Below are 12,138 nucleotides of genomic sequence, written 5' to 3'. Positions count from 1 at the left end.
GCACGCTACTTCCTTCCTGCAAAGCAAGCCGTGTGTGTTGTGTTCGCCAAAACTAGACTTCCACTCCAGTATTGACATCAGAAAGCAACCGGGAAAGAAGAGTACTGACATCGGTCACCGCATTTGTCCTGTACGCCTGTACGGAAGTAAGGAGTTAGACCAGTATTAATGTAATGTTATGTAAACCTTTGAATAAGTCTGCATTGACATTTTGGGGCTTTCATGTCAATATCTGCTGTTCAATAACATCCACTATGGGTTGCTTCTTTACTACAACTGAGAGATGTCAGGTATGTGTTGTTGTGAATTCTAGGTAAAGGTGACACAGACCAGGAATGGCTGATGTGGGAGTAAAAAGTCATCTGCTGAAGCTTTAACACTGACTCCACCACAAAAACAAAAAACCCAATTATCAAAATGCACCCTGCTGGCTGTCACATCCGGCTTGAGACCAGTGGAAACATAAATGACCAAAGTCGCAAGGACAAGGATGATTCGTGCCACACTTCACTAATGCCCCCTGGCTGGATCAGGGAGGTGAGGCAAAGGAAAGCTGGCAAGACAGCAGGCAAACTGGACGTCTACATTACAAGGTGACTCAGTGTTTTCTTGTAATCTTCTCTGTATGTAATCATCACCTCTTTGCTTTGTAGATGCAGTTCTATTATTGTCTAATTGGTTGTCTACTTTCTGTTGTGTAAGTCCCCAAGGGCTGAAGTTCCGGTCAAGAGCATCCCTGCATGCTTTCCTCTTAAAACATGGAGAAGAGAACTTGGACATAAACCTTTTTGATTTCACTGCATTGAAAGGCAATGATATCACCACCCCTTCCCAAGTGAAACAGAGGGGAAAAAAGAAAAAACATGCAGATGCACAGCAGGAGGATGCAACGGAAATACTGGATCCACCTCCAAATAAATCTAAAAGAGCCTCTTCCTCCCTCAGACGTACTAAAGACAAGAAAGTTAGGAGTTTGGAGGATTCTAACCGTATTAACACTGACATTGTACCAGAGGAGATCCCACATATACCAGAAGAACAAGCTGCTCCTTCAACCACAGTGGATGACGTCACACTGCAGAGGAGCCCTCATAGGGTGGGTCTGCTCAGGGAGAAGCTCCTCAGACTGGCTCCTTCCAGTAACCAGCAAAACACTTTGGTTGTTGACAAGTGCGAACAGGCACACTTGCAGCCTTCTCTCCCGATTCTGAATGTTGAACCTGCCACTGAGAGCGAGAATGAGGGTGAGGATGAACGAGCCGGAGACGACGAGATTCACAACAAAGGTGACAACAAACCTAATTCTGAACTGGAGGCTGATGCCGACAGTCACCAGGATGTGGAAGAGAAAGTGTTATTACCAGACATCACTTGTGGGGGCACACCAGTGAGAGATTCCCAGAATAGTAAGTATGATCTACACTTTGTGACAGCTTGTAAAAGCAGCAGCTCAAGTTAGTTTTCTTTGGATCTACTCTTTTTTTTTTTTTACTTATTTTTACTTTTAGTCGAATTTTGTCATATACAGTGCAGTACAATTTTAATACAATTTGGACAATTTTAACGTGTCCGTTTTTCTTTATCCAATTCCCAGCTGCCTTCATATTTCCTTCTTCAAAGAAACCAAATACACACAGAACCTAAAAAAAGAAAAGGAAAAAAGGGGGTGGAGATACAGTATACAGTCTAATTAAGAGGGAGGGGAATATAAATGTAAATTATTACAGAATAACAAGATGTGCTTTGTTCCAATTCCCATGTTTCCATAGTTTTTGAATCCATATGTTGTATAAGGCTGGATCTTTTTTCTTTGGACATGCCCAAAAAAATGTATAAATGTGTATTAATTATCTATGTTGTCTGGAAGCATTTGAACTAGTCACCAACTGTGCCTCCCTTCATTCATTTCTCCTTTATTTGTAAAGTGTTGTTTGGGTTCATGGACAGAAATATTTGACTTCATTGGAGATTACTTTTGTATCATCATTTCCAGTTTGCAAGTCTGGAAAGAACTGCTCTGTTGGAGTGGGTTTTAAAAAATGTTTACCCTTTACTTATGTGCTGTAAGAAATTTGTTCTTTGTTTTTAAATATACATAAATCTGCCCTGTCTGCCTAGAGTCCAAGAACATGGAAGACAAACGGAAAACAAGCCCTTATTTCAGCAAGAAACCCCCCAAAGATGGTAAAGTTAAAATGGTTCATTTAATCCAAAAAGCCAGAGAAAGAGTGTGTACATTTGAATGTGAGACATAAAGTTTACCTCAACATTTATTAAATAAAGTTGTGTGTAGCTTAAGGAGACATTTACACCATCTGTAAACAGCCCTTAGCCCACCCAGGAGGAAGGCCTTCAAGAAGTGGACACCCCCTCGCTCTCCTTACCACCTCGTACAGGAAACCCTTTTCCATGACCCCTGGAAGCTCCTGGTGGCCACCATTTTTCTAAATAAGACCAGTGGTAAGATCCAACATACACATACACACACTGCTTTGCAACATTATTGTACCAACCGGTACACAAGTCTAGATTTTCTCTTTTTTAGGTAAGATGGCCATACCAGTACTGTGGCAGTTCTTTGAGCTTTACCCATCTGCAGAGGTGACCCGAGAGGCCGACTGGAAGCCCATGTCTGAACTTATGAAGCCACTAGGCCTGTATGAGCTCAGGGCCAAAACACTTGTTCGCTTCTCAGGTGAACGCTTGTCTACTGTACATGCAGTACGTTTGTGCATAGTAATTACAGTATCATTGCTGTGTAACTGTGTTGCCACTGTCACTGGTTTGGTTATAATATAATATAATATAAGACAATATCAGTGGCCAGAAAAAAACATCACAATCCCTTTTCTCTTGTGTAGATGAATATCTAACTAAACAGTGGCGTTACCCCATTGAGTTGCATGGTATTGGGAAGTATGGCAATGACTCCTACAGGATCTTCTGTGTGGGAGAATGGAGACAGGTCAGTATAATTCCAACTATTTTACTTTCAGTGAATTATGTTAGTTTTGTAATAATAATGACAAATCTGTTTGTTTTTTTTAACATATATATCAAAGGTGACACCTGAAGATCACATGTTAAACAAATACCATGCCTGGCTGTGGGAGAACCATGAAACACTCGGAATCTGAAACACAAAGTTTGAGGAACGGCAAGGAAGAAAATCAGTTATATTGCATAAACACTGCTGTTTTGTAACAATATGAGTATTATGATGAACTTACAAAGTTAAACCTGAATTGCTTTAAAATGTTGCAGTGACAGTCTGAAGATATCGGTGTTATCCTTTCTTCAAAAAGTTTTAAATAATCTAATAAAATGTTTTAAGTGGTTTAAAAGTTGAAATGATTCATGAGTGCATTATTCAGTCAGCCTGACTGGCTTTCTTATGCCATCCGGAGACATCTTCTGAGTGTATCTGGTTAGTCCATTGTGACATGCTAATAATCTTTCTTTTCGAGTGCACTGATGCGTTGCCTTACACTCCACGCAGCAGCTTTCTTTTTGTGGGAGGTAACCTGATTCCCAAGGCAACTGTTGCCACTGCAAAACACTCACAGGCACAGGCATTTTTCTGTTTAATCTGTAACTAGTACCAGTACATACATTTTCCATATTGATATTTAGAGTTGTGTAATGATTTACTTATAATAGAATTGCATCTTTAAGAAGATAATTAAATAGTGCAGGATTTGGCACCTTGGAAAGTTTCATTCAAAGTCTGGATTTCTCTGGTGGGTGAACAGAAGAACTTGAACTACAAAATGAAACTACGTAAGAAAACAGCTTTATTTTTTCCATTTGTTTTCCATTTTAGTGTTACCAGTAAACATACTAAATCTGCTGTGATTCTGTTCATCTCAATCTTCGTTACCACAGCAGCCATCTCTATCGCTTCCACACCAGTGTGTATTCCTCAAGACACAACTCCTGTCCGGCAGAGTCGCTGCCTGGTGGTCACTCCCATGACCTTTCCCATCATCTCAGACTCTGCCCGGCTGTGGACGAGCACTCAGGTCAGCAGACATTCAATGACACTAAGCTTAATTGACTGACAGACTCATAGGATGATGGTGTTTGCTTTTAGGTAAAAATGAAAATACTTGCGTTATTCTCTTCCCTAGAGTATTCCGAGACTGAACCCTTTACATCCACCTTTGGTCCATAAACGCACCGTCAGTCTGGAGACACCAGCTGTACACCACCACAACCACCAGAGGACGCTCATCCTGCAGAGGAGAGAGCATTACAGGTAGGAGCATTTCACATAATAACTCACTGTATATGATGTAGAATTAAAGGTGCCTTCTTGGTTTCAGAGAGCTGAATTCAAAGTCACTGACTTATAGTTGGTTGATGTGTTAGGTATCACCAAGTGTGGCGAAAACCGTTTTATGGAACCAGCAGTGAGAGAGAAGAGTACAGGTAAAATAATGAACACTTTCACCTCACTTCCTGTACTGATGAGTTTTTTTCTTTTATCCTCTTTCCTAAATGAGAAATGCATAACATGCTGCATATATATTTCTCAACTTTCACTGGTGACAAAGAAAAGTCTCTTTCCTGTAGGAAGGAGTTGCGAGAGCAGTTAAAGAAGCAGATGGAGGACAAATGTGTAGCACTGAAGCTGCAGCTGGCCAGTAAAGTAAAGGAAGCAGAGCATATTCGAGAAGTGGACCACATTGCTCTGTCCAGTGACAGAGAGCAAAGGATCCAGCACAGCAAAGCAATGACGGCTTACAGAGATGAGAACAAGAGGGTATAGTCCGACACATAAATAATGTATACACTGCTAATGCTTTTGTGTTTATGCCCCATACAATGATGTCCTGAAAATACTTAAACATGCTGGGTGTTCTCAGGTTACAACAATATAGGGAGTGTTTGAGGTTTTTCTCTGGTCTCTGTCTCTGCTTTGTGTGTGTGTGTGTGTGTGTGTGTGTGTGTGTGTGCAGCTAATGGAGCAGAGCTGGAGGGACAGAGCACTAACACGCTCCCAGGAGGCCCTGAAAGAGAGAGAGCTGCTGTGCCTCAACCCCATTAACTGGAGTGGAACACTGAAATAGGTTGAACTTCAACATCCAGAGTAAAACCTTCAGACCTCAGGCCTCAACGAAGCACTTGGGCATGTGCGTGTCAGATTAAATGGAATACAACATATATAGTACATGCAATTAGTGCTGGGATAGCCTTTGAAGGTACTTTAAGAGGGATATTTCTAGGATTTTCTAAACTGGGATGAACCAAATGAAGCTCTCCAGTATTTTTCTGTATATTTAAAAATGTTTGTTATTTCCAATCTTACCTTATAAACATTCTCTTATTTGCTGCTGTGGGTTCCAATACAGTAAATCCACAATTTAAGAGTACTCCATTGATTTGGCATTGCACCCTTCAACCTGCTACCTACATTATGCTAGTAATGGCTACTGTAGCCTCAAGCAGAGATGAAGGATGGGCCTCAGAGGTCTGGCCAATCTCTGTCAATGTACTCTAACTCTACACCCCCAGTTGTTTTTTTTTTATTTTCAAACTTGTGGTCTTTATACTTAATTTTATCATAATTTTTAAATCAGATTTCACACAGCTCCATCTGCCACAGAAGACTTTATACAACTATTCACATACATTTATTAGTAAAGCAAGACCTGCAAACTTTGATGTGTAAAATCAGTGGACTTCCCCTTTAAGAATGATTGACTTCCAGCATGTCTTATAATTTATCATGCAACAGGAAGTAAAACATCCTTTTCCTCATTCTGTTTATGTAAAGAGCAGAGGAGGCCTGACCAAATGAAATTAAAATTTTGAATAAAAAAAAACATGAGAAGTGACAAACTTTTTATTGTAAAGCGAACATCGATAATGAATAATGACTGAACAACTTCCCACACTAGAAAACCCGAAGAAATGAGATGGACGGGTAAGAAGTGATGCTTCAGTGGCTTTCTAACATGATGCTACAATATCTGCTAGAATTACAACTGAACAGATTTAAAAACTGCATTGAAAATGCACACAAAAATATACAAGAAATGTGAAATATGATAATCATCTTCCCAATAAATATTGCTTTCAAAATAAATTAAAAGGCAACAGAAAATGGCTTTAATCATCCAGATTAGAGCTGGCATTTTCCAGAAGCACATTCCCTCACACACTCATTAAATGGTCAATAGCAGTAACGTTGGTGATCCAGCAGCTGTTGAAGTCAGTCTTCCATGCCAAAATAAGACAATAAATTAATACATACAGTGTCGTACCTTTCATTTCAAATTCTATTTTCATGCATTATTACTAAAAAGAATCATTCAGTAAGTAAGGAGGTAAAAAGTCGTTCTGTGAACATAAATAATCAGTGGTTCATAATGGAAATATCCCAGAGTTTCCATGAGCTCTCTTTTTGGGGTGATTGTGGAAATTCCCTTATCTAACCCCATGCCCATTACAAGAAGCATTGAGATAATGAAAAACATTATGGACATGACGACAGGAGGTTTTGATTGTGTGGAAGAAAACGACATCATTTCTTGAGCAACATCCAAATGCATAATAAACTTTAACAATCAGTAGTGGTCTTCACGTCACCCTTGTTCCCAACAAAGTTGAGGTAGGGGATTCAGTTTAGTTCCTTTACATCAGTGCAGTGTTGCTTTGTTATTCCGCTTCAAGATTCACACTTCATGGCCTTCAAGTTCTCAGTTTTTCTATTCATAAACATAAATAAACCCAAGCCCTTTCAAGTAATTCCCCAATCCCAAATAAATCCCTGAAAGGCAAGCATTGTAGGGATAGTTTCCTGCCCCTAACCGGCTGGTATTCCAAGGTCCCAAATTGTGGTCCCAAATTGTGGTCCCAGACTGTCTAGCGTCCTTTCAGAAATCCATCCAGCATGTAGTCTCCTTTTTCTGTCAGCCAGTATCCAGCCATAGCTGCCACACCTCCAATGAAAATGGCTGTGAAAACCATGTCGCCCTTTGCAGCGAGCGTAGCTAGGGCACAGATTACCACGCCGAAGAACATCTGCTGAAGCACAAGGACCTCCTCATCTGTTATGTCATCAAACAGCCCCTTCTCTGGCCCAGCTGAGGTGGTAGAGGAAAAGAAACTTAATCGAAACATCTGAGAAGCTGTCAACGACTAATGTGTTTGGATATTTACTGCTACGACGACTTACCAGGTGGCTTATTCTCAACACAAATGCTATCTCTTCTAATGAATCCATCAGCACAGTCACAGTGGAAGGAGCCCTCCTCATTGGTACAAGCCTCATTGAGTCCTGGGCATGCTATTGCACGTTCACTACATTCATCGATATCTGTGTGAGGAAGCAAAGAGAGACAGTTTAAAGGAAATGAGGAAAAGATACAGAGATATAAAGTAAGTAAATAAAAAGGTATATCCCTACCGAGACACTTGGCTCCTTTCAATCTGTAGCCACGAGAACATTTCTTACAGCGGGCAGGACCACTACCCATGCAGCCCACACACGCCTGGTCACAGCCTGGATACAAGCAAAAGCAAAGTGGGGAAAAAAAACATTACTCAGTGGAAAATTACCACAAAGAACTGCAACTAATGAGTTTTACAGCAAGTAACCTAACTAGAGCTACAAAGTTTATCAGACAAACATAAATTGGCGAGTGTTTTGAAAAAAAAAAAAAAAAAAGTATTTTCTCAAGCAAAAATGACCAAAAATTTGCTGCTTTTCTTTGTCATATGTGACAGTAAACTGAATGTCTTTGGGTTTTGGACTGTTGAGCAAATAAAACAAGCAATTTAAATAACAGGCATTTTTCAATATTTTCTGACATTTTAGGTACAATACAGTACACTGACTTAAACAGCTACACAAGAGAGCATACCTCTGCATTCATATGATCCGTCTGTGTTGTGACAGTAGGTGTTAGACGCACAACGAGCCAGCTCTGTACCACACTCGTCAATGTCTAAGAGACATACAAGGGCAGTCAAATAACACGCATCCAGGAAACTGGCACAGAGTCAATGAAATGTTGCCACATGACCTCTAAAGCCACACTCACCCACGCACTTGTTGTCATGAAGCATCCAGCCGGGTTTGCAGTCAAAGCATTTGTAGTCCTGTGGCCCTGCACATTTCTTACATGAGTGGTAGCAAGCTACAAATAATGAAAGAGGAGGGGACAGTGAGAGGGTCAATTTTCGATGACCTCAAACAGAATTAAATCCATGTAGAGGGTTGAAACAATTGTCTAAATCTGAGGCACCTGCACAGGCTCCAATGCTGTCATTGGAGCTTTTCTCTCTGTAGTAGCCATCAGCACAGCTCTGGCACAGACGGCCTGAGTATCCCGGATCGCAGACACACTCTCCATCTCCCAGGCGAGTCCCCTCCCCCTCGCAGCGTCCCAGACCTCCACAAACACCACCAGGGCCGGATGGACACTCTGTATTGGATAAATATGCTATTAGTGCTACGCTGGAAGTACAAACCAAAGCTCTAAATTAGCATTGTTATTTTCACTTCTGGAAAAATTCAGTTTAACCTGTCAGGAAGCTTCTGTTTATTTCATTATTTATGTTTTTCACACCTTTGCAGTCGGGTCCAAAGCGTCCAGGTGGACAGCAGAGTCTCAGCTCCTCTATGCACAGCCACTCAAACAGGTCTGGTGCCTCCTGCTGCCTACAGGACACATACATTACATCAGTCATTGAGTTAAAACGGGCATGGTAATACATCTTAACAAAACATAATTACACACACAGCTGGGGCAAATACTGTCAATAAATGTGGGACTAAAATGTATTTAATTACAGGAGATCTTATTTTAATTACAGGACACTCATTACTTAAATACGAAATGAGGACATTCCTAATTTTTGTTTTCCCATGAAATTACACCTAATTAAGAATTAGCTGTTCCTGTCTGTGATTCACCAAAAAACACAAAACAAAACAATTAATTTAATTACATAATGCAAATATCACATTTACCTGTGGAACCACCATGTCTCCACTTGGTCCTCTATCTGCTCCAGCAGCTGGTTACATTCAAAATCTGTTTTCTCACAAGCAGCTTCTACTATCTCTAGGAGCCGCGTCTCACTGAAACAAGAGAGCCAGCAATTAGAGATATAAGTACCTTAACATAATAGATTCTGTCCAACCCACACACCCTCAAAGAATAGTGGAGCCTTGCTCTGGTCCACTGAGAGGCCTCCCCTCCCTCAGTGGACTAACATTTAAAATAGATGGTCTTATGCAATCATTCACACATTACAAAATATACGACTGTGCAGGGGAAAACAAAGGACTTCTGAAAGTGAATCACATTATTTAGGGGGGTTCCAGGAATACAAATTTAAAGAAAGATCAAAGTAGGAGCTGGTTATGTTAGAACATAAATACATTTTCTGTGATAAATATGCTGTTGTTAGACTTCTTGTCTAGACTTATGATGTACTTACTGATCGCACAATTCCTAAAGATCATGTAATGCAGGTTTGACTCCAATTAAACCATTCCCTTACCTGCGTGCATACTTAGCAAGCTTTTCTTCCTCCCAGGCAGTGTTACCTCCCCCAAAGTTCTTGTTGGCCGTTTTCTCCAAGCCCTAAAAAGGAGGAAATCTTAAGACTTAAAACTTGGCACAAGAAGACAAGCATGAACTGATGGCACTATGACTTAACTGCAGTACCTTAATGAAACTCTCTGAGAGTTTACGGCAGGTCTGGCATGGCGCAGTCTGTACTCTCACCACAGAGAGCTCGGAGAGAAGCACCAGAGCGGGGAGGAACGGCCAGGCCCACCACATGATCCTAAAGAAAACACACACACAAAACCAGTAATGAATGGTAAATAAAAAATGCTAACAGGTAGTATCATCAAATACTAGAAAGTTTTACCTATCACAATCTTCTTGAGACCCTGACATAACTTGCATCAAATGGACAAAACAGCAAGAACGTAAGGACAATACAAAGCAACCCATGCAATATAATAGCATGAAGCAAAATGTTCTATATTTACTGGAACAGAGTGATGATAATTTCACTCTATGGTACTTTTTCAGCTGTAGTTTATGTAGTTGAACTGCATTGTATTGTTTTATTGTCTTGTTATATAGTTCTACCTCTGTGGCATCAAATTAATATTCTTCATAAGATATTTTAATAATTTAAATTAAGTACCCAACACACAATGCAATCATCAAGTAACTCTGTGACAGTCTCTACAGGTTTATTTACATTTAGTCTTGTTAAAAAAGCTTTAAAAAACACACACACACACACACACACACACATTTAGCCTGGTTGGGATGCTCTTCTTTCACAGTTAGCTTAGTTAGCTTAGCTAGCTCAGCATCAGCACCACACAAAATTAGCCAAAAGCTGGTAAGGTCAGTAGTAGTTAGCTGCTAGCCTAAGCTAACGTGGTGTATCACAGTCTGCTCATCCGTCCGGTGGACCTTTAAAGTCTAGTGAGCTCAGCCATAGCGTCCACCTGGCGACACTAAACGTTTATTATCATTTACTTTTAACTGTGTATTGCACTTATTCTGAAATTAGCAAGCCGAACTGTTCATATTAGCCAGTCTGGTCTTACCTTATTGCAAAGCCACCTCGTCCGCTGCTGCACCACCGATGGTTGTCTGATTCCCCTGCTGGTTCACACAATGCAGGCAGAGTTTCACATGTTGAGCAGCCACTTCTAATACCTCAAGCGTGCCATTTTATTTTTCTTTAGTTACAGTCGGCGAGCCACAGCTACTGACCGGCCAGCTGAATGAATGACTAGCTAGCTAACGCTGGTGGTGCTCACACGGAAGGCAAACGTAGTGCTATGCTGCTGCCGCTGGGATGAATCAATGAACAGCTTCCAGTTGGTTCTCTGTTGTCCATGCAGCTGAGCCCCACACAGGATGGCACCGCCCAAACCCGCTGGGATTTAATTCATCAACCAATCAGTCAACGTCCAATTTTTTTTTACACAGACGGTCCCGCGTACGTCAGTGATGTCATACTGGGAATACAGACGCATCGTGTTTATCAACCCTCTTAATAACAGATAGTGTCGCAGCTGCGTCCGTACGAGCCATTTATGGGCATGTTGAACATTTAGAGGCAGTTCAAGATACCTGAAAATTATTTTAAATTAATTAAAAATCATAATTGTTCAAATTAAAAAACTATGAACTGACTCACAGATTTTAAAGGTTCTGGCAGCCTTTTATTGAATGAAACCTGTAACCTTTGAACTGACTGCAATGTAGGCCAATACTAACACCCAGGTACAATGGTTGAGTTATTTCATGTCATATCTTAACAATTGATTTTTTAGAAGTATTTATTAATTTTTTTATGCATTTACCTTTCGTACTATTATTATTTATTTCTACTATTAGTTATTTTATAGACACCTTTAAAATGCATGTTAAACAATTAGAAATAGTTCAAGATGTTATAAAATAATTATCAAAAAATCATACATTATTCCAATTAAATTCTACCTGTCAAAAACTGAACTGACTGCACCTTAAAATGGGGTTTGTAAGAGACAATGTCCCACACAGATAGTTGATAGTTGAAAATGTGGTGCTGAAATAGCAGGACCTAGCCTGTAAAGAATGATCCCACAACAAGCATGGACATGTTTTTACCTGCTGTTGCTGCTGCATAGTGCATCAATTTATGGTCCATTAAATACAAAGCTACAGCCAGGTGTTGGTTAGCTTGGCATAAGGGGAAACACAGATTTTAAAGGATCTGGCAGCCTATTATTGAATGCACTGAAACCTGTAATCTTTGAACTGACTGCAATGTAGGCCAATACTAAAACCCAGGTACAATGGTGGAGTTATCTCATGTCATATCATAACAATTGATTTTTTAGAAGTATTTATTCATTTTTTTATGTATTTACCTTTAGTACTATTATTATTTATTTCTGTTATTACTGATATTTTCTTTCACCCCCTTTATTTTCTGTTGGCTGTGTATTGTACATACTGGGAATACAGACACATCATGTTGAACAACCAACTTAACAACAGATAGTGTCGCGGCTCCGTCCATAAGAGCATTTTAGATACTTTTAAAATGCATGTTAAACATTTAGAGACAGTTCAAGATATCTTAAAATAATTATTA

General features: G+C 40.0%; 3 protein-coding genes across 5 annotated transcripts; 2 read left to right on the top strand and 1 right to left on the bottom strand.

Annotated features, from left to right (window-relative positions):
* The first annotated feature begins 3 nt into the window (after positions 1-3).
* On the top strand, positions 4-3,351 carry mbd4 (methyl-CpG binding domain protein 4). 2 transcript variants are annotated; one of them, XM_051423930.1, is made up of 8 exons: positions 4-146; positions 314-593; positions 703-1,406; positions 2,119-2,184; positions 2,326-2,460; positions 2,546-2,695; positions 2,862-2,965; positions 3,063-3,351. In XM_051423930.1, exons 2-8 carry the CDS (start codon positions 418-420, stop codon positions 3,135-3,137), a joined length of 1,410 nt encoding a protein of 469 aa, XP_051279890.1. In that variant the 5' UTR covers positions 4-146; positions 314-417; the 3' UTR covers positions 3,138-3,351. The 2 variants fall into 2 exon arrangements, with proteins under 2 accessions (XP_051279890.1, XP_051279891.1); XM_051423931.1 differs by having other exon boundaries at positions 20-146; positions 291-593.
* A 133-nt stretch (positions 3,352-3,484) lies between these two features.
* On the top strand, positions 3,485-5,836 carry LOC127376757 (uncharacterized). Of its 2 annotated transcripts, none has more exons than XM_051423936.1 (6): positions 3,485-3,780; positions 3,889-4,022; positions 4,131-4,258; positions 4,372-4,431; positions 4,576-4,765; positions 4,962-5,836. In XM_051423936.1, the coding sequence occupies exons 1-6, from the start codon at positions 3,771-3,773 to the stop codon at positions 5,070-5,072; spliced, it is 633 nt and encodes a 210-aa protein (XP_051279896.1). In that variant the 5' UTR covers positions 3,485-3,770; the 3' UTR covers positions 5,073-5,836. The 2 variants fall into 2 exon arrangements, with proteins under 2 accessions (XP_051279896.1, XP_051279895.1); XM_051423935.1 differs by having other exon boundaries at positions 3,502-3,780; positions 3,886-4,022.
* LOC127376755 (protein disulfide isomerase Creld1) lies at positions 5,834-10,950 on the bottom strand. Its single transcript, XM_051423933.1, has 11 exons — positions 10,595-10,950; positions 9,687-9,807; positions 9,520-9,602; positions 8,984-9,094; positions 8,580-8,671; positions 8,256-8,435; positions 8,052-8,147; positions 7,872-7,955; positions 7,415-7,510; positions 7,184-7,324; positions 5,834-7,091 (listed from the first exon to the last, which is right to left on the bottom strand). The coding sequence occupies exons 2-11, from the start codon at positions 9,801-9,803 to the stop codon at positions 6,871-6,873; spliced, it is 1,221 nt and encodes a 406-aa protein (XP_051279893.1). The 5' UTR covers positions 9,804-9,807; positions 10,595-10,950; the 3' UTR covers positions 5,834-6,870.
* Between the last annotated feature and the right edge of the window lie 1,188 nt (positions 10,951-12,138).

Source organism: Dicentrarchus labrax, unplaced genomic scaffold (genome assembly GCF_905237075.1).
Source record: "Dicentrarchus labrax unplaced genomic scaffold, dlabrax2021, whole genome shotgun sequence".
In the NCBI taxonomy this organism is placed as follows: domain Eukaryota; kingdom Metazoa; phylum Chordata; class Actinopteri; family Moronidae; genus Dicentrarchus; species Dicentrarchus labrax.
The sequence above is the reverse complement of the archived record's forward strand: the minus strand, read 5'-3'. Positions and strand labels throughout refer to the sequence as shown.

Excerpts from the sequence above, each read along its gene's own strand:
- LOC127376757 (XM_051423935.1), top strand. Across the intron at positions 4,259-4,371 it reads CAGAGGAGAGAGCATTACAG|GTATCACCAAGTGTGGCGAA; the intron begins GTAGGAGCATTT and ends TTGATGTGTTAG. Across the intron at positions 4,432-4,575 it reads AGTGAGAGAGAAGAGTACAG|GAAGGAGTTGCGAGAGCAGT; the intron begins GTAAAATAATGA and ends TCTTTCCTGTAG.
- mbd4 (XM_051423930.1), top strand. The coding sequence starts at position 418 with ATGCACCCTGCTGGCTGTCACATCCGGCTTGAGACCAGTGGAAACATA. Across the intron at positions 2,185-2,325 it reads CAAGAAACCCCCCAAAGATG|CCCTTAGCCCACCCAGGAGG; the intron begins GTAAAGTTAAAA and ends ATCTGTAAACAG. Across the intron at positions 2,966-3,062 it reads GTGTGGGAGAATGGAGACAG|GTGACACCTGAAGATCACAT; the intron begins GTCAGTATAATT and ends TATATATCAAAG.
- LOC127376755 (XM_051423933.1), bottom strand. The coding sequence starts at position 9,803 with ATGTGGTGGGCCTGGCCGTTCCTCCCCGCTCTGGTGCTTCTCTCCGAG. Across the intron at positions 9,095-9,519 it reads CTTGCTAAGTATGCACGCAG|TGAGACGCGGCTCCTAGAGA; the intron begins GTAAGGGAATGG and ends CTCTTGTTTCAG. Across the intron at positions 8,672-8,983 it reads GAGACATGGTGGTTCCACAG|GCAGCAGGAGGCACCAGACC; the intron begins GTAAATGTGATA and ends TGTGTCCTGTAG.